Source organism: Magnolia sinica, chromosome 9, assembly GCF_029962835.1.
Source record: "Magnolia sinica isolate HGM2019 chromosome 9, MsV1, whole genome shotgun sequence".
NCBI lineage: Eukaryota > Viridiplantae > Streptophyta > Magnoliopsida > Magnoliales > Magnoliaceae > Magnolia > Magnolia sinica.
In genome coordinates this window covers 70,280,194-70,306,849 of record NC_080581.1, presented here as the reverse complement: position 1 = coordinate 70,306,849, position 26,656 = coordinate 70,280,194, and the positions used below count along the sequence as shown (strand labels likewise).

Genomic DNA, 26,656 nt, shown 5'->3' with positions numbered 1-26,656 from the left:
AGCATGAAATAATTTAAATACACAAAAGACCTCGTCCTCAGATTTTAAAGCATAAACCCAAACCCTCTTAGATGCATCATCTATAAACGTGACAAAATACAATGCCCCACCCAAGGTTTTTGTCCTCATAGGACCACAAACATAAGAATAAACCAAATTTAATGCATGTATTTTATTAACATGGGAAGCAGTTTTAACGAATGAAACTCTATATTGTTTTCCTGATAAACAATCAAGATAGGTTTTGAGAGGTGTAACTGTCATGTCTGGAAGGAGCCGCTTTCTCGCTAGTACCTGAAGCCCTTTTTTACTCATATGGCCTAGACGCCTGTGCCACATGTTAATAGCTAAATCTTCCACTGTGTTCAACCCACCCTTGCATACACTGACACTTGCCTTGTAAAGGGTGCAACACTTCTTTCCTCTAGCTGTGATCAACGAACCCTTAATGAGCTTTCAACGCCAACCAGCAAACCGACTTTCATAGCCATCATCATCCAACCTTCCCGTCGACATCAAGTTGAGGCGAAGGTCTGGGATATGCCTCACATCCCTGAGAACTAATGTGCAGCCCACATCGGTCTTCACACAAATACCACTGACCCCTACGATCTTCAATATGGCAGAATTTTCCATCTTCACGGTCCCATAGTCACCTGACTTGTAGCTTGTGAAGAAGTCCCTGCGTGGAGTCACATGAAAAGAAGCTCCTAAGTCAATCACCCAGTCGGTGTCTTGACTCGTAGCCGTGAGACAAACATCATAATTTGCTAAAAGAATAACTACAACGTTACCATCTGAAGCGACCGTAGTGGAATCTGATTCATCTTCCTTCTCCTTTCCTTTTTCTTTTTTGTCGTTCTTATTCTTACGACATTCATGCTTGTAGTGGTCCTTCTTGCCATAATTCTAGCATTCAACATCCTTTCTAGTACTCGACTTGCCTCTTGATTTATCTCGGACCTTCCCACCCTTCCTGTTCTTTTCTCTCCCCCGTTCCTGTCACAAGGGCCTCTTGCTGAGTAGACACCTGAGACTTCCTCTTTGTCTCCTCATTGAAGAGACAACTGGTTACCTGTTTTATGGATATCTTTCCGTCTAGTGCATAGTTACTTAGAGACACCACTAATGTCTCCCAACTGTCAAACAATGAACTAAGCAAAAGTAAAGCCTGAAATTCATCATCTAGGACCATCTTCGTAGCAGAGAGCTAGTTCACTATATTGCTGACCTCATTCATGTGCTCGGTCACAGAACCACCATCCTTGAACTTGAGATTCATAAGTCGTCTTATCAGGAAGATTTTATTACTGGCTGTCTTTCTTTCATACAATCATTTCAATTTTAGCCATAGGCTAGCGACTGAGGTTTTTGTAGACACATGGTGGAACACAGAGTCATCCAGCCATTGTCTAATAAACTCCACCGCCTTCCGGTCCAACTTCTTTCAATCATCATTAGACATATCCTTGGATTTTGCTGATATGCCTAAAATTGGAGAATATAGGTCCTCGCAATAAAGTAAATTCTCCATCTTAGCCTTCTATATGGTCCAATTAGAACCATTGAGTCTGATCATTCTTGATGAGCCACCTTCTATAATTCCAAACCGATCCTACCCGTTCAATGAACTTATCTCTAATACCACTTTGTTGGGGGCCTTGCACAAAACCTTAGGATTTAACCTCCTAAAACAAACCAGAATTATGAGATAATAAAGCAATGAAATAAATCAAAGCATAAACCACACAACACTATGAAATTTTACGTGAAAAACCCTTAAAGAGGTAAAAACCACGGGACCTTGTCCAGATCAACAATCCACTATAAATCAGAACGTTACAACCGATCACAAGCACACACCGCTTGGATCAAACTTTCTTCACTTACGCAGGAGTGGATGAACAATAAGAGAATAATGGAAAAACAGAGGGATCTCACTGATCACGAGGACGTAGAAGCGCTGAGACGTGGACTGCGAAGTAGATCACCTCTACGAGCAGAATCTCCCTTCCACAAGCTTCCTCTCTCTCTCTCTCTCACCTTTGATAGCCCTAAGCCCTCCTAGAAAATCTTTAGGAAATTTTAGAAAACCCTGTAATACACCCCAATCCCGCATACACCCCTTTATATAAGAATAGAAAGAGGTAAAATCAAAATAAGAAACAATTTTCGCAGAATCTGTATTTCCGCAATCGCATCTGCGTAACTCTTCGATGATATCGAAACAGAACCAAAACTGTCCAGCGACCAGGGGTAAAAAAATTCGACAATTATCAATGTCATCGAGCAACCTTCTATAAAAGCTTTTGATGATATCGAAACAGGACAAAACTGTCCAGTGACCAACGGTGAAAATCCCGACACTTATCGATGATATCAAAACTAGTTCGATTTCATCGAAACCAGCAATGAGCAGACAAATCTCCATCACAACGTGGGCACCATCTTAGCTCATTTGTATTGAACCACACTTTATGTGACAGGTTGTACGCAGCTCCTACTTGTGAAAGATTTATTAAGGGAGTATGTGTTCTATACTTCTATATGTGAGATTTGGTTTGTGTAGTGAGAAATTCCATTGTTATAGTGTAGTATGGATTCTCAATAGAGTCTACTATTATATATATGTTTTATCCATATCATCAATTCATTTTTTCAGATTATTTTACAACATGATCTCAAAATTAATGCATATACAAAATAAAAATGGATCACATCATAAAAAATAGTGAAGAAAATAATGTCCACCATAGAAACTTATTTAGAACATATAGTGATATTTATTTGTCATCCAACTTATTCATAAGGTTATATAGACAAAAATAGAAATATCAGCTTAATCCAATACTTTTATGACCCCCTTGACGTTTTCAAGGGTAAGTGTTCAATTACTATTTTCCTTGGAGTGGATATCTAAATTGAACACTTTTATGCATGAACCCAAAATTGATGACAAATTATTTCAAGCGTAAGTGTACAATTATTTGTGTTTAGTTATTAATGGTACGTTTTCCTTAGTGTTGAAATTTAGATATGCATCAATTTTGGGTTCATGCCCTAAAATGAGTTGGAAAAATAGATGGGAATTAAGTTTGCAGTAATCATAATTCTTCACACTAAACCGTGGGAGTTGAGTTTGCAATGTGTTATTCCATGTGATAGCTAAACACAAATAAATATTTTATAGAACAAAAAATCTATCACTTGCACTATTAGGAAAAACACTTCATACATATATACCAAAAATCACAACGTGAACATGTAAAGTTAACTAAGAACACTTTCTTGCACTTAAGTTCTGACACCATATATAAGCTATAGAAAATTCCATCTTCATAGTTGCTACGATGACTAGAATCAACTAGTCACATGTTTGATTCTAAAAGAACCAGACTTCACATCAACTTACAAGAAATGAATGAGAGAAATAAATAAAAAATACTTTATTACTTTCTCACCACTATTTCTCTTGATACTCTCTCTCTCAAGTGTTTGTACCCTCATACTATTTATAATTTTCCTAAAGAAATACAACTTAAAAAATAAAAAGACAACTTAAATTTCAAATAAAAACTGACCTAAAAAGTAAAATAATAATTAATTCAAATCCAAGTTCTATGAAGACTTAGAAATTGTTTACTTGACTTCGAATAGATCCACCATTTGGGTTATCTAAATTAAGTATCATGAGTGGTCCACATTAGATGGTTGGGATCATGGTAGGGCCGGGTAATTAATTAGGTTATTTAAGTTTCATTCAAAATGAAAATATAATTCGTCTCTAAGACAAAAGTATCATGCTCACATAGTTAACAATCAAACTCAAAGGTCTAATATTTCAAATTTAACGGTTAAGTGGATAGAAAGTCATCCATACGGTGTTTTATGTAATATGATAAATTGAAGGGTTTATTTAAATTTACAAAAAAGCAGAGGGGATGTTTTTTAGCGTATGGAAAGCAGGGATGTTGATATATTTTCAAAAAATAAAAATCCGGCGAGGATGAAAGAAAATCCAAACGCCAAAAACCTTGAACGTAGGAACGAACAACAGCAGTCTTGAGTGGCGAAGCACAACCCGCAGCGCACTTTAGCATGCCGAAGGGCGGCACTCCCGTTCAGGCTCTCTACGACCTCTGCAAGAAGACGTTTACGCCTTCGGGAAATGCAGCTTCCCCACAAGCAATCCGAAAGCTCTGCTCTCTTTTGGGTATTTTCTTCGACCATCCCCTTTTGCCATTTTCTTAATCTTTCAGACTGAACTTTTATATTTTTCCCATTTCCTGTTACTCTTCAATGCAATATGCATCTGTGTATTGTGAAATTCGTTTAATCAAATGAATGGATTGTTCGGAAGGTGATCATCGTTGGTATAACTCAAGGATTATTCAGTTCCAAGTCCTGAATTCTCTTTAGGTTTGGCACTTTGTTTGTTCTTTCATGAATTCTGATTGATTTCTGCATCTGGGTTTCATGAGTTATGTGATGTTGAATCATGACACTTTTAAACAATTAAGCTGGTATAAGGGTGGCAATTGGCCGGGTTTGGGTCCTTTCGGGGTCAGTCCGGACCGACCTGTTTATGAAACGGGCCAAGAATTCTGGTTCGTACCCAGTCCCTGGTCTATTATCTTGTGGGTCAACCTGGCGCTCTTAAAATTTGAGGAGCCTAGTTTGAACTGACCCGACCCATTTAATTTTGAGGGGGTGAGGCTCGAGTGAACCGAGCCGACCTGTTAAGAACCTAACCAATATGCCAAAAGCCCCAGGACTGATGGAATGCATCGAGCTAGGCTCTTTAAACTGTTGGGATTGTAACATTCCACCATGCTCCACAGTCAATGTCCGCAGCAGCCCACTTTGTGGCTGTACTCACTCTGGCCTCTTTTCCAGGTAGCCCTTTTTAGGGCATGGCGGCTGCACTCTGGTTATCCAGGTAGCCCTTTTCACTTGGCGGCTACACTCTAGTTGTCCAGGTAGCCCTTTCTAGGTCATAGCGGCTTTCACTTTGGTCCAGGTTGCCCTTTCCATAGGTTGCCCCTTCCGTGACTCGAACATAGGACGTAGTGTTGGCTTTGATACCAATTGTTAAGAACCTAGCCAATACTTTTAAAGCCATAGGATTGATGGAACGTGTCAAACTAGGCTCTTTAAACCATTGGGATCGTAACACGAGCCGTCTAGGCATGACCACACTCGGGTTTAAGAATGGAATATGTGGGCAACATTATGCTCAGCATTACCCAATTTGTGGATACATAAAACATGAATACATCATGTGTATGTCTATACTAATTGTTTAGTGATTTTTTTTTTTTTTTTTGGGGGGGGGGGGGGTTGGGCTTGATCGAGTTGGGTCATCTTGCCCAACCCCTTAACAAGCTACATGGGTTGGTTGGGTTCAAGCTGAGCCTGACTTGTTTACTTAAACAGGCCATGTTCTCTAACTTGGGCCCAATCCACCACCCATTCAGCTTAGTCTAAATCTGCCTGCCCCATAAGCTGGATTATCTTTTTTTTTTTTTGAAAGATATAAGCTATCTTTAAAATGGCTTAAACAAGGTTTCCCACTTGGATACTGACCTCATACATGCTTGGGACATCTGAGCCGTCTACCCACCATTAGATGACCTAGCGTTAAGATGAGCCATGTAGACACATGAGGTGGGCAACCCTTATACGAAAACAGCATGGTTTAAAAGAATTGCTAACCATTCACATTTTGCATATGCGTGTGGCCTAGTTGATGAGGGAACTGGACTGGTTTTCTTGCCAAGTAATTGAAATGGTGGGGCTCACCTTATGCACAGCTCTTGTGTGCTACAAACATGGATGGTTGGCACATGTACTGCCTTGGGGAATCCCTCACTGTAAAATCAAGGCAATAGCCAAAAAGAGAGTCCCTCTCTACAAGTCCAAAAGCCATATTTGCTGATACCTTGGGAAATGCCCCATACTGTATAACCAAGGTAATGGTCCATTAGTAAATAGTAACTAGTAACTACCACATCTAGATTCTGTGAAGTTGGATAGTATATCAACTAAAAATAGTGTAAATTATTAATATAAAACAGAATAACCAAGTTCTTGAAATATTTTGGTGTGGTTCTTCACTTCCCGAAATGATGTTCAGACTTCAGATATGGATATAGACTCAGGAGCAAAGATGTGAATCCACATTTCCAAAGCCTTCCACATTCATCACAAGTACACATTCATAGAGTTCTATTGTTGTTATAACTAGTGTTCGCTGGCAACCTTATTCCTACTTTTGGCCTTTTATATGGTACAATAAAATTCTTTTTGCATGCAGATACAATTGGTCCCTCTGATGCTGGACTTAAAGAGGATAATTCAGAAGATGACCGAGGTCATGGTTTCTTTGGACAGAACCTCTTCAGGAATCATCAGTCAACAAGGGTAGCTCGATGGGCTCAACCTATAACATACTTGCACATATATGAATGCGATAGTTTTACAGTAAGTTATAGTCCTGCCTGGTTGGTCTTCTCAACCATAATCTTATGTTAGCTTTCACATTTCAGATCGACACTTCAGAAGAGTTTATCTAACATGTAATGCCAAAGCTATCAACATTTAAATAACATATACTGGATTAGGTTGTCAATTAATCTCATATATAATGCTATGAAAAATAAAAATAAGTTTTAATTTTGTTTGTTTTTTTTTCTATATAATGAAGAAAAAACATGCATGAGATCTAGTCTGGTCTGTTCATTAGGTAAGTGCACTATCAGCATGCCCTAGGCCAAAAATCATACTGGTCTAGTCATCAGGTATGCCGCAACATCAACATTATTTAAAACTTTCTCCCAGCAATTTGGAGCTGGCTTTTGAAAGGTAGATTGACAATTTTATGATTGGCTGACCAGAAGATGTAACCATCCTCTTTTACCTGAGGTCTTGTAACAGCCTATGGCAAAGGCTCATGGTGATACCATTCACATGCCAAGACTGTCCCACCCAATATTGATCCCTAACCAACCATTACATACACACGCCAAATGGTGAGAAAGCAAACTAGTATCTTCTGCCTTCTCCCCTTCCTTTCTTGATTCATAGATCCTAGCGTTCTCCCCTTCCTTTTTTGATTCATATTTTTGTCTTCTCTCCCCTTTCCTTTAAAGTGTTTGATCACACTCTTATCAACAAAAGCATCACATAATTTCAAAACCTCCTCACTTTCATTATTAAAGCATCCACACTTCCCGATGTCCACCTTAGCAATAAAGAAGAGCTTTCTGAACTGGGCTTTATTTCAAGGTTTCTATAACTGATTGGATTCTAATGTCAACATGCGTGGATTCTCCAACAATATTTTAAGATTATAAATAAAACATTATTTCAAGATTCACTTTTTCCTATTTTATTTGTTTTGCTATTGTTTTATAATGTTAAGAAGTATTTGTGATGCAGGACAGCCCTAATTATGATGCATGCTCATGGAGATAATTAAACAGCGGAAATAAAAGGAATAAATGATCTAAAATTCTAACAGTAATCATCATAACTGAGAAAATCATAAAGGAAACATGCAATGGAGCGGGCCATCACTACAACCATGGATTATGGAATTCAATTACTACTTAGGTTGGATCCGGCGAGGGATGAGACCTCCCGATCTTGCATGGTCACACCCAATCGATCAATGAAGATCACTAGTCCGAAGAACCAAGAAGTTTCTCGGATTAGGGATTTGAGAATTTGGGGATTTAGGGTTTAGATCGGTTCTCAAGATTTTGATCGAAGAAGGATTAGCCAAAACTGGAAAATAGAAGGAAGAAAATTATTACCTTGAAGAAGTTGGAGGGGCACAAGAAGAAATTAGAAGAAGAAGATCAAGGGGAGAGAAGAAGCACCATTAGAGAGAAGAGAGGAAGGAGGCAACCAAAGGGTTTGCTTTTTATTAATCAATAGTTAAAATTCGAGTTTAGGGCTTTAGCCCACTTAAATAAGCAAATAAAGACATAAAATTACTAAAATACCACTAGAATAAGCAAATAAAGATATAAAATTACTAAAAGACCCCTAACTAAGTCAAAAACACGCAAGTAACATAAGTACGGGAAAGTTTGGGCGCTCAGTCTTCTTTCTCCAATCTTCTTTCACATGTGTCTTACCTGAGTGGGGTCTTCTATATGTCCAATCACATGTGAAAGGTCTTCAGCTCCTCAATAATCGCCTATCCACAAGGACGACACTTGTGGTTGGCGCTTTCTTCGTTGGTACACCTTGAATGCGCTTGTGTCCGCATCAATTCCCCTCGGGTGAGAAAAACTCGACTTCGACGAGTTGAAACTTTTGTAGCGCTCGAGTAGATCTGGATCAATACCCTGCAATGCGTCGCCCGACAGCCACGTAGATTCAGACGATGGTTTGTTCTTCCACTTGACAAGATACCTTTGGAAACCCGCATCTCTCGTGGATACTATCTCGTCATCCAAGATTTCCTCAATTGCTTCTTTATGGGTAATAGGTGGAGGAGGGGGTGGAAGGGGTTGTGTAACAAACTCAGAAAAAGGCCATGAAAGGGACGATGTATCAACAATGGGAGTATGGGCACGGACTAGATCTTCCACATTAAAAGTTGGATTAATGCTCATTTCAGGTGGAAGGTCAACCCGATATGCGTTGGACCCAACCTGTTGTAATATCTTGAATGGTCCAACACTACGTGCTTGTAATTTCTTTGCAGATCCTTGAGAGAATCGCTCTGGCCTTATTCGCACCATTACATAGTCTCCTTCTTGAAATTCTTGCACTCTACGATGAGAATCAGCTGAAACTTTATAATCATCATTGCTCTTATTTAACCGTTGTCTAATATGTGTATGCAAATCATGAATATGGCGTGCGAATGCATCGACTGACTCAGAAGACCTTTGGGTAACAGACATAGGTAAGAGATCTATGGGCATTCTAGGTTTATAACCACTTACAATTTCAAAAGGACTCAACCCTGTAGATCTATTAATTGACCCATTATAAGCAAGTTCAACAGTTGGTAAAATTAGGTCCCAAGTCTTAACATGTTCACCCACTAGACAACGTAGAAGATTTCCAAGGTTACGGTTTACCACTTCAGTTTGACCATCTGTTTTTGGGTGGTAAGCAGTAGAAAATTGCAAACGAGTTCCCATAATGTGCCACAGTGTCTTCTAAAAATAGCTAGTAAATCGAACATCACGATCAGACACTATGGTTTTAGGTAACCCATGGAGACGCACCACACCATCAAAAAAGAGACGAGCAACATGAGCGCATCTGACGTCTTTGAACATGGGAGGAAATGCACCATTTTAGAAAAACGGTCCACAACGACAAAAACGAAATCGTGCTTTTTTATAGTCTTGGGAAGCCCGAGCACGAAGTCCATACTAATGTCCTGCCACGGAGCATGTGACACTGGCAATGGCGTGTACAACCCAGTATTTTGCTTTTTTTGCTTTGCCAGCTGACATGTTCGACACTGCCCTAAAACTTTGGCTACGTCTCGCTTGAGGCTTGGCCAATAGAAACGATCTTCCACGAGGGCAATGGTCTTATCACGACCAAAATGGCCAGCTATCCCTCCTGAATGAAGCTCCCAGATGAGGAATTCACGAAGGGACATACGGGGAATACAAAGTCTGTCTCCCTTGAAAACAAAGCCATCTTTAAGAACATATTCACCCATAATATGCTGGTCACTAGAGAGCGACGCGTAAGTACCCCCAAAATCAGGACATATGGGGTATTCATCTTTCAGTTGCTCAAATCCGACTACCTCTACACTCAAGGAGTTGAGTAACGCCACTCTCCTACTAAGGGCATCTGCTGGTTTGTTTTCAACCCTGGCCTTGTGTTTCAAAACAAACGAATATTCCTGAAGAAACGCTACCCACTTGGCATGCCTTGGGTTGAGTTTCTTCTGAGAATGCAAATATCTCAAAGCCTCATGGTTAGAAAACAAAACGAATTCTTGCGGTAGGAGGTAGTGTCGCCAATGTCTCAGGGATTGCACTACCGCATAAAATTCTTTATCGTAAGTGGAGTATTTTTGTTTTGCCTCATTCAGTTTCTCACTGAAATAGGCCACTGGGTGTCCTTCTTGACTCAACACTCCACCTATACCGACACCAGACGCATCGCACGCTACTACAAAGACTTTAGAAAAGTCAGGTAGACGCATGACAGGAGCTTCCACCATCTTGCCCTTAATTTCTTTAAAAGCCTTGACGGCGGCTTTAGACCACACGAACTCTTCCTTTTTCATGCACTCGGTAATGGGAGCCATGATCGTGCTAAAACCTCTAATGAACCGACGATAAAAAGTTGCTAGGCCGTAAAAACTTCGCACCTCATGAATGTTCCTTGGTTCTGGCCACTCAATTATGGCCCTGACTTTTTCAGGGTCTGCACGCATCCCTTCAGATGACACTATAAATCCTAAGAATACAACTTGGCTAGACATGAATGCACATTTCTTAAGATTAGCGTACAACTTTTCCTTCCTAAGGACACTACAGACCATCTTTAAATGTTCAAGGTGTGATTCCTTAGTGGCACTATAAATAAGAATATCGTCAAAGTACACCACTAGGAATTTTTCCATGAACGGCCTCAAAGCTTGTGTCATCACCCGCATGAAAGTACTGGGTGTGTTAGTCAAGCCGAAGGGCATGACCAACCACTCATACAACCCATCTTTCGTCTTAAACGCTGTCTTCCACTCATCTCTTGGGCGTACACGGATTTGGTGATATCCACTCTTGAGGTCTATCTTAGAGAATATAGTGGACCTGGCCATCATGTCAAGCATATCATCAAGTCTAGGTATAGGGAACCTATACTTGACAGTAATTTTGTTTATGGCACGGCTGTCCACACACATGCGCCACGTGCCGTCTTTCTTTGGCGTCAACAATGCAGGCATGGCACACGGGCTCATACTCTCTTGGATGAAATCCTTTTGCAGAAGCTCATCAACTTGCTTCTTCAACTCTGCATGCGCTGCAGGGTTCATCCTGTAGTGAGGAAGGTTCGGTAGAGTAGACCCTGGGACAAGATCAGTGGCATGCTGTTTGTCCCTCATAGGTGGCAACTCATTCGGTAAGTCTTCAGGAAATACATCACTGTATTCCTTCAGGACCGAGGTCACCTCACAGGGCAACTCTGATGGAACCTCAGGTGTAATTTCTCTAGCCACAAGGGCATACACCATAGAATCCTCCTTAGCCTCTTTTTCAAACTCTCTTGCGCTGATTATATGTAAAGACTTAGGTTTGGATTTCCCCATTTCTCTAGGCTCACTTGCCTTCTCATCCTTCTTCTTCCCTAGTGTATTCTCAGGTGGCATGGGATTAAGTTTGATCTTTTTACCATTATACATAAAAGTACACGCATTCGAACGGCCAAAGATCGTGATGTCATTATCGAATAGCCACGGTTTACCTAGGATAACATGTCCCACATCCATAGGTAAAACATCACACCACAGGGACTCTTTGTATGACCCAAACTCGATGGGGACTAGACATTGCTGGGTGACAGGTAGGGATGTCTTGTCAACCCAAGAAACTCTATACGGGTCTGGATGAGGTGTGGATTTCAGTTTTAAGCGATCTAAGGTGCTAGTGGAAATCACATTCTGACAACTTCCACTGTCCACTATCACCTTACAATTCTTTTCACCACACTTGGCAATAGTGTAGAAGATAGTGCTTCGACGCCAGTCAGCACTACTTCTAGACTGAGCTAACACACGCCTGACTACTGCAAGCGTTGCTTCTCCATCCACTTCTTCTTCATCAGTAAGTCCTCCTTCAGGGTGATACTCTTCAACTTCATAAGCACCCTGGTCATCTCCACCCTCGTGGGACTCGCCTATAACTAAGGCTCTCCCACGGCTCTTCGTAGGACACTGATTAGACATGTGGCCAAGGTTGCCACACTCATAGCACCTCACTTGGCTCATGTTACTAGGACCGGCACCAAGAACCCCTTTGCCCTTGTCCTCCCTAGGCCTAGGCGGAATGGTCGCCTGTGCCCTAGGTTGACTACCAATATTAGGTCTAGTTCCTTGGGAACTAGATCTAGCACTGGAGTCTCAACGACGAACGACAGGAGCCTTCAGATATTGCTCTAACTCCTGCACGACTTGATATGCTTCATCTAAGTTTGTTAAGGGCCGAGTAATAAGCTCGCGCTGAAGATCCCCACAAAGGCCTGTCTTGAAACGCGAGAGCGTTACTAGAGGGTCTTCTCGGATATCACATCGCATCACATACTCTTCAAATTTAGCGATATAGTCAGCGGCAGGCATTGACCCTTGGCGTAAGGATTGCCATTGGTCAAGGAGCTTCTGACGGTATGAGAGAGGAAGGTACTTCTCCTTCAACTTCTCTTTCATCTCATACTAATGTGTGATAGGGGCTCTACCAACTCTCTCTATCCTACGCTCGGTGTTGGTCCAGAAGAGCTTGGCTTGACCCACAAGCTTCATCTTAGCAAATCGCATTTGACGGCTTTCCGACATGCCATACCACTCAAAGTAGTGGTCCATGTCAACAACCCAGTCAAGGAACGCCTTGAGATCCAAGCGCCCATCAAAACTCGGGGCCTCAACTCTCACACTCTTCATCGCATGCTCATCTGGATCATAACGGTCTTGATGACCATATGTGGCTCGTGCCTCTCGCACCACACCACGACCGTTACCACAATCTCTATCCTCACTACCACCACGTGTGGCAGCGCGTTCTTCAATAATTCCTTCCACTTGGGAGTGCGCATCTTCCCCTACAGCGGGGTTTTCTTTTTGGGACGCCTCTAGTTGCTCCACCTTAGTCATGGTAGTGGTAATTTGGTTCTCAAGGCGGGCAAACTCACGCCTTTGACCCGCTTCTAGGGCGGTTATCTTTTGTATTAATTGAGCAAGTTGCTCAGATAACTGCTCGTTATTCATGGTAAGTTGAAGTCCGAAACCTCTACCTCTTCTCGTGGGCATACAATGAAGACTTGAACCAAACTCTACCTAACTAGACTACTAGGTGTTATGACTTTCAAGATGAACGCGATGAATGCAAAACTACTATGAACTGACACAATTAAGTTGAAACAGGAAACAACTCAAATCTGGAAAATTTTCAGATTAGGAACTTTCTAAAATTGGAAAGTTTCTAAAATTGAAAACTTTCTAAACCTGGAACTTTCCTAAGTTAAACCTAAAAATCGAAACCCTAATTTGATAACTCGATCTAGACAAAAACCATGCAAGCCTAGGCTTTGATACCAAATTTGACGCAGGACAACCCTAATTATGATGCATGCTCATGGAGATAATTAAACAGCGGAAATAAAAGGAATAAATGATCTAAAATTCTAACAGTAATCATCATAACTGAGAAAATCATAAAGGAAACATGCAATGGAGCGGGCCATCACTACAATCATGGATTATGAAATTCAATTACTACTTAGGTTGGATCCGGCGAGGGATGAGACCTCCCGATCTTGCATGGTCACACCCAATCGATCAATGAAGATCACTAGTCCGAAGAACCAAGAAGTTTCTCGGATTAGGGATTTGAGAATTTGGGGATTTAGGGTTTAGATCGGTTCTCAAGATTTTGATCGAAGAAGGATTAGCCAAAACTGGAAAATAGAAGGAAGAAAATTATTACCTTGAAGAAGTTGGAGGGGCACAAGAAGAAATTAGAAGAAGAAGATCAAGGGGAGAGAAGAAGCACCATTAGAGAGAAGAGAGGAAGGAGGCAACCAAAGGGTTTGCTTTTCATTAATCAATAGTTAAAATTCGAGTTTAGGGCTTTAGCCCACTTAAATAAGCAAATAAAGACATAAAAGTACTAAAATACCCCTAGAATAAGCAAATAAAGACATAAAATTACTAAAAGACCCCTAACTAAGTCAAAAACACGCAAATAACATAAGTACGGGAAAGTTTGGGCGCTCGGTCTTCTTTCTCCAATCTTCTTTCACATGTGTCTTCCCTGAGTGGGGTCTTCTATATGTCCAATCACATGTGAAAGGTCTTCAACTCCTCAATAATCGCCTATCCACAAGGACGACACTTGTGGTTGGCGCTTTCTTCGTTGGTACACCTTGAATGCGCTTGTGTCCGCATCAATTTGTATTGGGAAATTTGTGGTGTTTCATCTTTTTTCCTCTATCCTAGCCATCATGACCAGAATAAATGCCAAAAGATAGTCTATGGTCGGACTATTGAAAGAAGTATTGGACACGCATAATCTGCCATTTCCTTCTTTTTTGTGCTTTTCTTTTGGCCACCTTTAAAATTATCTGAAGAGGATGTTTATGGCACGTGACAATGTGTTACAAGTGTGTTAGATCTAGTCTGTAAATTAGGTGGGACCTATTGAGGTTATGCCTTGGCCAAAACATCAAGCTGGTCCATTTATCAGGTGGGCCAGACATGCTCATTGAATATTGACAGGTTGTTGAGATCAGTGATAGGACCTTTTCTACTATAATAAATCTATAACTATCTTGGACTATCACAGAGGTTTTGTTTACATGGGCCCCCTTTAATACAATTGTAACTCGTTAAGGGGTAGGAATAAGGAATCTGGACCGGAATTGTCTACAACACCTTTTATGCAACACATAATACACCCTAGCTTTGTGGCCGACACCATGTTTTATATGTAAATCTTTTCCATCCATATGGTGAGAGAGTTCTTATTTTAACTGTATATACAAAGTACTAGCTTGATAGAGAAATCTGATGGGCCATCAACAGGAACAATGTAAATTTTATCCTAAAACCTCGAAGTTCAATCGGTGTGGCCTGCCTGAGTTTTGGATCAATTGCGCTGATTTTTATATCTTCAATTGATCTTGGTGAGTTACACTTGATTGGTAGGTTTGATGAAAGATACATATCATGGTGTCCGCACACACAAACCTATGGTTGCCATCCCTTCCCCATTGTTCCCTGTGGTACAGCCACATCTTGCTGGTTTTTTGTCCAAGGGCCTCAAATCCAGTATGGAACTTGGTGGACGCAGTGGATTTGCAAATACAACGTTATGGGCCCCATAGTGTTTGGATGTTTTAACCACTAGGTAAAACCAGTGTTGGAGAGTATTCTGGTAATAGGAAACTAGGTATTTTGGCACCATTTAGGTGTTGTGTCAAAGTATGATGCTTAATACATAAGCAGTGGAAATTGTACATGTGGGCATACAACAACCAAAGTTAAACTGACTTAATTGCAGGACATGGTCTCTAATTCATGGTCCAAAAATCAGTGGTTGACAATTTCTAACCTCTAATTCATGGACATGTGTTGGTTAAAATAGGACCATTGGAATTATTTTATTTTTTTTCTATTTAATTAACTATTATTAATAATTTGTTAAAAATATGAAATTACAAATCACCCTCGTTTGATTGGGCAAGTGGATATGGGTATGGTAATATTTGAATTTGACTTGCTTAGAAGACAGGTAATTGGAATTTTTTTTATTTTTTTTATTTTTATTTTTATTTTTTTTTTGTTTTTTAATCAGGTAGAAAATACATTGGAATCTGATTTTTTCGTATAAGATACATCAAGTAATTGAAGCGAATGTCCATTGCCAGCCTTAGGTATGGTACATCGCAGGAGACATTCAGTACACCCGTTGCCACTTTTTTTCACTACAATACACTCTACCATGTAATATAATAATAAGCAAAGTGTTGTTCTGCACGTAGTTTACAAATTTGGCGAGGCCACTCGGGATGCAATTGATTCAACCTGGCCTGGTCATCAACTTGGTTGGTTGGGAGAACTTGGAATGCAAAGAACTTGGACTTGGTTTTCTGAGTCAACGTGTGACTTGGTTGATCCGGCTGAGTCAATACGGGTTAAGCGAGTCCTTGGGGCAGATTTATTTCAAAAGAGAGAGGAGGGTGAGGGAGAGAGAAGAAGGACATCATGTACCCAAAATTTGACTGTATGTGATAACATGACTTTGCTAAAAAGGTGAGGGAAGTTAATAATGTTAAGAAAAGTGAGGGAAGCTAATCCTTAATTCCATGCATAAGGGAACACAATGTTCCATCCAATGTTTTAGTATCGACGATATCAGCTGATATATCCCACAATCATGGTGTGCCATAGCGGCCGTTAAGTGGCCGTAAAGGCCGCTACGTAAAGGTAACGGTAGCAACCGTTACACGTTACGGGGTTGTAAAGGCCATAACGGCTGTTATGAAAAAAACGACCCTAAAGGCCATTACAATCCCTGTAATGCCCTTCGTAAAGGCTGTAATGGTCCGTTTCGAGGCTGATACAGTTTTTTCGACTTTTTCTTCTTTTTTTTTTTGTCAAAAAAAAAAAAAAGAAAAGAAAAGAAAAAAAAAGATCGTAACAGCTGTTACGGGGGCTATAACAACCGTCATATCCTGTATCGTAAAGGTAACGATGGTGGCCGTTACAACCACTATTACTGTTACGGAATACCTTGCCCACGATATATCTTGTATTCGACTTGTACGAAACAAACCACATGGATAGTGCCAAAATATCTCACCTGTTCAAATCGGTGAGCATTTTTGGCTTTCGATCCTTTTTTTTTTTTAGCTATGAATCATGTTAAATCAATGTCAAATGGTTACAAAAAATTCAGTATTCTTCATGTTTTGCATGAAAAAATCATGGATTTGGAGCTTCAATTTTGAGATTTGGGGGAGATTAGTCGTGTTACTGAAAATTGGAAAAAATTAAAATTTCTTGATTTTATTATAAATCGGTTGCTAACTTGCTACCTGTGTCCAAAACACAAATCAAACATGTATGTAGCATAATATAGTGATTCTTAGTAATTTGAAAAAATTTCGAAAAAAATAATTTTAATTAAAAATGTTATTATTATTATTATTTTTTTGAAATTCCACTTCGATCAGTGGTCAATTAACCCCCATTTTAGAATATTCAGGAGTGTTTTGGGATTTGACGGAAGATGGGCTGATTTGTGGAAAATTGGAGAAATTTTAAAGCTTTTTCAAAACTTCTCAAATCGGAGGGGATTAGTACTAGTGTTATGTTAGAGAGTGTCTTCAGTGGTACCATTCTACTATGACTTGGGCATGGTACTGTTGCTCTGTGGAGCAACAATATTATGCCCAGCCTAGTTGAAATGGATATGATGATTTTAAGCCACCGCGCAACTCTATGTGGGTCTGAGCCATAGCCACGCACATTATTCATAGGTATATTTCTAGTTTTCTACTTCTTTTGCTTTTGAATGTATTGTTTGTTCCATACATGTCTTTTTACATTTACGAATTATATGCATAGACTTTGAATATACTTGCATTGGTTTAGACAAACAACGCATAGATTAGGACTCCATACAAACGAAACCTATTACGTACACTTGTTTTTGGTGATGTTTAGATTTCTAAGTGTGTATTGATGTCTTTTTAAACAATTCTTAAAGTTTCATTGAAAAATTTGACCAAGTTCCCAATGTTTACCCATGTTTCCCAACAACAATGATACATTATGTGATACAACTGATATATCTCATACAATAACTGCTATGTATCCATATCCCAAGGGTGCAATACATTACGTGATAACAATACGGAAAACATTGGTTCCATCCACAGACATCAAATTGCCAAATGTACCAGTCTATGACCATCCATGTTCACATGTGCCACCATGAATCTTCAAGTGCCTAACATGTGCCACATTTATCAATGTGTACATTAGTCATAAATACTACATATGCGACCAACCATCTTAGGCTTCCCCAATGTGCCTCATTTTCATCTTTAATCGTTAATCGAGTTGTTTGATAAACAAGGAATAGAATAGTTGGTCTACGACAACATGACCTAGATATCCCATCAAGGACAACATGATGTAGCTGACCTATGCGAAACACAAAGATGCTGGCATCCAAACAGCCCTAAAACCACTCTCTTAACATCTACAACTGTAAACATCTATCTACTAATATCTCTACCCCATTTCTATTGTTGTTCTTTCCTACATTCCGAAGTTTATATCGATCGATTTCCTTGCACTTAGCTCCTTTCCACTTTCTCTGGTATGCAAGCTATGTTAATTGTTCATTATATGATTATATCCACCATCTTCATACTCTTACCTCTCAAAGTTCCTAAATTCCATGTAGCAAGACAAATCTTATTTTCCTGCACTAGCTTCTTTACCCTCACTCATCCAAAATGGTATGAGAACCCTTGCCTACTTTTCAATGCAACCGGTGCCATTACGGTTCGTCACTTCTAGTGATGCCTTAACAAACCGTTTCCCATTTTTCATTGCACTCATGTGCCGTTGTAGCGTGTGCTTGTAGGGAATTCCTAGCATGTGCCTGAAACGTTGTGTCACAATTCATTAGAAAAGGATATGAAAAAGGTTTTACAGAGGCTGCCTACCTGACTCAATCCTTGTCCTTTATACGGGCTTGGGAATGACAGTGGGAGTGCAAAAGTTCATACTTGCAGAGTTTGCATATACTTTATAAATTGTAGAATACGTTCACATAATTATTGTTTATACTTTATACATTATAGATCCTGTATATATAAAGGGGAAATTTGAATAGGATTAAAAATTGGGTCATGAGTATCCATTATTTTCATGAACTATTTGAGGTCATAGTACCTAAATCAATGCAGTTTCCATCTGTTTGATTTGTAAAAGACAAGTGGGGTGGGATTTCAGGAGTTAATATACATTCCATGCTATTGAAATACAAAAAGGCTAGCTTTCATAAACATTGTCTCCTGCGTAGTTTGAGAAAAGATTTGTTCTTATTTGAGTAAATGGTGTGTATTTTTTTGCAGATTGGTATATTCTGCTTACCAACTTCAGCAGTTATTCCACTCCATGACCATCCTGGGATGACTGTCTTGAGCAAAATACTCTATGGCTCCATGCACGTGAAAGCATTTGATTGGGTAGAACCTGCCTGCACACCGAAAAGTGGCGAGACAGAGTTTTTCCCTGGTGTGCTTCTAAAATTCATATTCTTGAGTGATCTTGTGACCTATTTTGGTGACATAAAAGTTCATTGCACTTCTCAAAATAGAAAATCAGTTTCACTTCCAGGAGACTACTGGTTAAAATTCTATTACCTATTTTGAGTTGATGAGCATATCCTAGTTTTCAGAATTATCTGAAGAGTAAATATAAGTTGCTGAGCTACTGCGAGTGTATAGTTAGTATGCGGAGTGTTGAACTCACTACAAAGAATTGTAGGGTCCTGCACCTCCGCAAATGTACAATTTGCTGACAAGCAGGAAACTGTAGATGTTGTTCTGTGGTTTGTGATCTAAACCATTGTTCTGATGGGTCGGACCATGGTTGGGATGCCTCAAAAATCTTCCAAATTGGGGGACTCCACCCCCCAATCACTGGTCTGTGAATTGACGACTAAGGTGAAAATGCAGCTATGGTCTGCATTCAATAGAAAATAGTCCAAAGATCAACGTTTTGTATTATTCCGATCTGGGAGATATTTGGGAGTTTCTCATCCATGGTGAGGGCCATGTTATCAACATTATGGGTCAATGAACTATGATCCCCATATGCAAATCAAATTCTCAGAAAACTATAGTTTTGCTGATTCACAGGACCTTATGATTCCTCATTGCATGTGCTTGAGAACCTCGGGTCCACAATGTTGATTGGATGGACCTCACTGTGGAGGGGAGATACCCCGAAAAATCTCCCAGATTGGAAATACTAATCCTTCAATTGATGGCCTACTGATAAATGGTTAAGAACAAGCACATCCAAAGGAAGGCCAAAGATTGAAGGGTTTGATTGTTTGAGATTTTCGGGGCATCCCCTATCACAGTGGGGCCCATCCAATTGTCTGTTGGAGTTGCCAAACCACATGTATGGATTTGGGAGCATCAGCAAGCTGTAAAGGGTCAGGACTATAATTCCTCTCCAATGCAAAAATGTAGATTGTGCTTCAATTTCAACTGTTGTCATCTGTAGTTTGTGAAGAACCAAGGAAGCTTTTCTGCCATTTCTCGAATTCCAGAAGTACCCCTGTTTCCACATTATCTTTGATTTTACTTGCAACAGAATCCACTTGTGGAACTTGACATGCCCTTTTACACAGTGATGAAACATTTTCCACTCTGCTGTAAAACACAACGAAGGAATTATCAATATTATGAAGGAATTATCAATATTATATCATCAATCGAAAATTCAGTAATTATGGCATATTTTGGCAGCTTTCTATTCAGTATAGAAATATTAATGGTTCCTTGTCATTTTTTAGGTGTGCATCTGTATTGCATGATTCATTTCCTATAGATATTCTCAGCCAAATCTGAGTGATTCGACCTTGGGTCGGTCTTGTGTTTTTGGATCTCTTTGAGGGGATCAACCGTTCAAGCTCTTGATATTTTTCCTTTGCCACACAGCCTCTACAATTTACAATTAAACCATGCTAACCCTAACCCAACTCTAGCCACACTTAACCCGACTTAATGATAATAGTCACAGCTGAACGTCAAGCTATCTAAACTCTAGTAGCTTTAACTTAACAAAGCTAACAAAACCCTAATAATCCTAAAATATTAACGATGTGGGTGGGAAAGAATATCAAAGGTGCGAGTGCCCAGATCTGGAAAGAATCAGGGCTGGAAGTGGGCCCCCGACAATCTCAAAACAGTCCTGGAAGCAGATGCATTCATGCAGCAGCACCATCCATGGAAAGACTTCCCATTGCGGGCTTGCAGCGGCAAGGGGGAGGTGTATGGCCAGTTCGGAAGAGCCTCCTCTTTCCAAAGAAAGCTTCATGTGGCTGAATTTGGAAGCCGTCTAATCATTTTCATCAGTCCATGCCTGGACTCCATCTGTGCCCACCCCACGCGCATCTGTATGTGTCTGTGCGTGAGAGAGAGGAGGGAGGGAGAATCCAAACCAAGGGCTTAGAATAGGTTGCTGTATTTTCTTTCTATAGCGTAATATGTGGTTTCATTTGGGGTTTTGGTTTCTTCAAATCCTAGGATTTGTTTCTATTTGCTGAAAGTTTGTTGTCTGAGAAACCCTTGATTGTTGTATGGTGATCTCAAGGGCTTGTTTGGATTTCAAATTACATCAGTAACGTATTATAAAATCGCTATCTTACAAATTTACAACGTTTGTTTAAACACGTAATTCAGTGGTCTAATGCAGACATAGTAGGAGACAGGTAAACGAATATGTAATCATTACAATTTTACATTGTATTTCAGCGGAAATCTCCTATCCAAACACGTACATCAGTGTATTTTTCTCTATGATTTGACATTGACGTAATGTAATGGTATTATCATTACGATTTTACCACACTTATCCAAACATGGGAATTGTTTGTCAAATTACTTTTTTTCAGGAGACAGGTATTGTAATGTGTAATCATTGCACTTTTATGGTACATTACTGATGTAATTCGCAATCCAAACATGCCCTAAGTTTCTAGATATTTGAAGTAATAGCTGGAATTGTGCATTTAATTGCTGCGATTGTTAAAATTGTGGGCCTGTATCTTGTGAGGAATCGACATGGGCCTATTTTATACCATTGGATCTAAGTAATGATTCATTTTGTCCATTTAAACCTAGCTCGATCTGCATCAATTAAATTCTACAAAATATTAAATTATAAAATAAGCTAAAAAGAAATGTATATAATCAGGTTCTTGTAGCTCTTTTGAGGGCCTTTCCTTTTAATCAATTTCTTTTGACAGCTTATCAACAACAAGAAAAAAAAATAAAATGTAATTGGGGACGTGACAATGAGCCTTGATATGGTTGATGGATCACATCTCTATGCATTTATGTTTGTACATCTGTATGTATATCTATGCATGCACCAATTGTCTATGTTCCGAAGTTTCAATTCATTGGAGTTTAAGAGGTGATAATCAATTTTTAGAGTGTTGGTATTATTACATGTATCAATGACTTGGGAGACAAAAACATGTATTGATATCGTTGATAATATCACAGTACCGAGTAAAATATCCGTATTTGAGGGAACACTGGGAAAAAGGAGGAAGTTTTTGGTGAAACTTTAGATGTTAAAAAACGCATGTTTATGCATGCACATATATAGTGGTGCTCACCTGTGAGTGGGTCCCATTGTGATGTTTTGAGGACATCCAGCCCGTCCATCAAATCTGTCACCTCAAAAAAACCCCCACGTCCCAAACTCAGGTGGGCCACGACGCAGGGAACAAGGGGGGAGTGGATGCCCACCCTTGATTTTCAGTGGGGCTTACTAGAGGTTTTAAACCTCCTGAATTTTGCCATGATCCTTCATGCAGGCCAGCTGAAGGGTCTGAATTGCTTTTATTCTATATACACAACACAGTGAGCTCCACACGCAAATCAACGTTGGACATACTACCCATCTTGTTCCGTGTGTTGGGGCCCACCTGCATTTTGGATCCACCTGATTTTGGGCCTGAGGGGTATTGGGGTCATACATTTGATATACAGGATGGATGTCATCACAACATCATGTTGGGGCCCACCTGAGTTGGACTGCACCTAAGATTTCTCTACACATATGCACACCATTGCATCAAACCCACACAGTGTTATGAGTCGGGTCAAAGACGTAGTCTCCATCTCTTCTACGGCATTCATTCTATTGTTGCTCCAAGTATAGACAGTACTATGGCCAATCAGTAGAACTGTTAACACTCATCAATACGATAAGTTTTCCACATCAATTAACTCTTATCAACATCTATTTTCAAAATAAATATATTTTCATATATTTTTTTAAAATTTTAAGTAATTAGAAATAATGTGTTCGAAAAAAGAAAACTTGTGGCCAACCACCACTCATGAATATATCAAAATTTCACACTTGCAATCTCATTTTAAGGGGTAAAAATAATGAAAATTAGGATTTCCCTATTTTCCTCTTTTACACCACTCAATTTTATTATTATTTTTTTTCTTTTGTCCCAAATCCATGTCGACGTTTGACAATCATGCATAGACATGGGTTTCTATTGCAATCCATGCCAACATGTCTAGAAATTAGCATTTTTTCTTATCTTTTTCTCACATTGGAGTTCTGTCTTGTTTCTGCTTTCGAGTTTCGATTTCTCCCCTAAATCTAATATTTAATTTCAAACACCTTAACCGGAGTGGTTGAAATCTAAAAGAAATCGGAGGCTTTTTTCTTCTTTTTTTTCCCCTGGATTTTGCTCATCTTTTTCTCTTGATTTTCTGGGTATTTATACGGATTGTTTCAATATCAACGATAACATCAATATTATCATTGATACCATGCATTTATACTAAACGGCACGGATCGGTATCTCACAGTGTTTAGAATATCACGATATAGTGATAATATTATCAATAATATCATCAATACCGTATAAAGTTAGTTTTGCACTTGGTATTTGTATCACTGACCCAACGATATCTGATAGTATCGTCGATATTATTGATAATATCGGTGATATTGTGAACAGCATTGATAAGCATCTTTACGATAATCCATGCCTCCTCTTAAAAGCAGGCAGGTGTAGATCCTGAGGTATTATACAATGCTAGCATTTTCATTTAGGCAAGCATCCTTACAAGTGGGGTTAAAGTGATTCAGACCATTCATCTACCATTGTAGATAGGCGATGGGCCAAAAATATCATCAAACAATCCTCCCCGTTCGATTGTTAGGGTTTTCCCTTTGCATGTGGACCTTTCACCTTTCTTTTTTTTTTTTTTTTTTTTGAGCAGTAATAAAATTTTATCAAAGAGCAGTGGCAAAAGCCTTGCTATTTACAAAGCCGTCCAAGAGCAAGATGACAATGCACAATCTTTGAGAGCCTTTATATTAGGGGCCCACTCTAGATCAGATTTAACCCTCCCCAAAATATCCATAGCCCCGCATGCTCCAATTACGAAAGCATTTTTTGTTCCTCTCTGATCAGACTACACTGTGAATGTCATCCAATGCCTGAATTGTCTATTGAACTACTCGAAGAATCTAGGCTACACTGCCAGTGTTGTCTAGTGTTTGAATTAACATCATACAACAGTTGCTTTGTTGCTCACTCATCCCTGTTCGAATCTAAGGAGAATAAATTCTTTGGACCTTGTAAATTCTAGTCATTGCATCATTTCATTTTAATTTCCACTGGTCATTTTTTCATTAAATCCATCTTTTAAACTTTTAATATTGCCAAGAAGCCAAGTTGTGTTACATAGCCAACTATGTTGTATGAGTTGAGATCGCACATATTCCACACCTGTTGGCTAGTTAATACAATCATTTGGGTCCATTTGCCCTACCAAAAGTGGCAATCACAAGATCTAGGCTTGAGCCAGTCGCAATGATTGTTGTAGATCAACTGATTTCGTTGTGGACATCTAAGTGCATTTTTTGGGATGATCCGGAAAATCTGCAACTCCACGTCCTACAACATGATCTGCCAGCAGTAACCATGGTTTTAGGATGTTCACAAATCATGGGCTATCCTAAGTCCAGGTTTGCAGCATTGGTGGTAGGGCATGATAATGTTACTCAGGGGATTTGATCCTTAGCAATAACAGGCACAGTCTGTAATTTCTGCCCACCGCAGGGATCTTTTGATCCTTCTCCAAAATATACATTTCATTAGAGTGATCCTCTTCGACAGTTTGGTCACATGCATCTCCACTTGGACATGTACATGTATCTGCACCCTTGATCACACCCGCATGCTAACAGCAATTCCCACCTCACCAGTCACTGTTCCTCTGTACTTACTGTGGCAGGACCCATGTAGCTTTCTAGATATTTCAAAATAATCAAGCTCGGAATAATCAAGTTCAATAGCTTGAAAAGCGAGAGGGGCTGGGAACTGTCATGTTCAATCTGAATATAGCTCAAATGCATTGCATTTCTAACCTCATAGATGGTCTCAGAGTTTTATGGCAACTACTCCTTTTATTGCAGTGAGATTGGCGAAGCTGCAGGTGGACACTGTTCTGACAGCACCATGTGAAACATCCATTTTGTACCCCAAGACCGGAGGTAATCTGCATTGCTTCACTGCTATCACGCCTTGCGCTGTGCTTGATGTCCTTGCTCCTCCATATGCTGAAACTGCTGGGAGGCACTGTACTTACTACCGTGATTATCCATATTCCAGTTTCCGTAAGTAATCACTTCAAAAGATCTTCGTAGGAATACATCCCCTCCTACATGCTGCCGTACTTGCTACCCCGAGCAGTGCATCAATGTAGCTCCACCATGGAGTTGCCCTGGCCCAAGACACAAGGCCGGTCCAATCTTCAGGTGGACCTCACATGCACATTGGGGACCACTGGGGTACTTCTCAACCTTCCATTACATGTGAGGCTCACCAGAGTTTTTGGACCTGCTTGATTTTTAGGCCAGGGTATCTACACGGTTGGGAGCACCAGACACTGCTTGGATGTGGCATGTTTGCCAGGGTAGGTGAGGTGTAGAGACTGACATGTGGATTTATCAATATCTAGTAAAGATCTCCATGTATTGATGCTACTCCAATTTCAGAGTCAGAAGATGGAACTGAAACATATGAAAGGGAAGAGGATCATGCATGGCTTGAGGCAATCGAAGCACCAGATGACCTCTATATACGCCCTGGCAAATATGTGGGTCCAGCTGTTCAGGTTTAGCTCCCCATCACTTTTTTCCCCTCTATTGTACTTGGTAGCAGTTCCAACATATGTCATTCATGTATCTTATATGTTTGATTCAAGCACAAAATGAGTGTTGAGCACCAGTCTTACAGCTATGTGGCTCTTTACATACAAGTCGAAGGGACATGGGGAACTACCGAATTAATCTATTTTACATCGCTGACTCTCTTCCATCCGTCACTAACCCAGTGGTAGCATGAATCCGAAATTCTGTTGTATGTAACAATTCAGTTGATTATCTACACCGAGCCGTCAACAAGATTTTTTTTTTTTTTTTTAAGAAAAGAATCTACTTACTGAAAATCTCTTGATTATTCCAGCATAATCCAACTAAAACACAACACTTACGCATGTTGAAGCACTACTTATTTTTATGAAGTTCTCACTGTAATTTGTGTGTGTGTGTTTTTTCCTGATGTGTAGCATAATTTTCTTTTATTAGTTCGACATTGAGGGGCTTCATTTTTGTTGGATGAGCTGGGGTTAGGCAGGATGCCTACTGGGAATTAGATAGCAAATAATGTTACAGTCTTTCATTGACCAATCATTCTCCAAAACAGACATCAAATCGTGTTGAAAATCACAAGGCCAACCACATCCAATCTTCAAAACAAGCAATCTGCACCTGTATTAAATTGTGAGCGCTTTCTCCTTGGATCAAGAATTTTCTCTTGGCTAGCCATGCCCCCTGAATAATAGAGGGGATATTTCTGAAGAATTTGATGATGAAACCCAAATGGACGTAAAATAAGGGAGAAGTTGGATTCTCATGAGAGGTCTAATCATATACATAAAAACCAAAAAGAAGAAACATTTTTGACAAAATGGATGTAATGTAGAAGACAAAATTCATCTGTAATTAATGCACAAATGGTTTTCTAGAAACCCACAAGCTTTGCATGAATTCAGATTAATGATCTACTGTGCTTGATGGGTTTTGGTTTGT

General features: G+C 39.7%; 1 protein-coding gene across 10 annotated transcripts in view; it reads left to right on the top strand.

Moving 5' to 3' along the window:
• The first annotated feature begins 3,987 nt into the window (after positions 1–3,987).
• The window catches only part of LOC131255619 (plant cysteine oxidase 3), a 40,154-nt gene continuing 17,485 nt past the window's right edge, over positions 3,988–26,656 (top strand). For 3 of the 10 annotated variants that reach the window (XM_058256373.1, XM_058256372.1, XM_058256370.1), the window contains exons 1-5: positions 3,989–4,213; positions 6,317–6,483; positions 18,856–19,018; positions 24,980–25,180; positions 25,562–25,680. In XM_058256373.1, the coding sequence (XP_058112356.1) occupies positions 4,099–4,213; positions 6,317–6,483; positions 18,856–19,018; positions 24,980–25,180; positions 25,562–25,680 (765 nt within the window). In that variant the 5' untranslated portion in view covers positions 3,989–4,098. Of the gene's footprint in view, positions 4,214–6,316; positions 6,484–18,855; positions 19,019–24,979; positions 25,181–25,561; positions 25,681–26,133; positions 26,628–26,656 lie in introns of those variants that run through there. The other 7 variants (XR_009176208.1, XM_058256375.1, XM_058256376.1 and 4 more) reach the window with 4 other exon arrangements.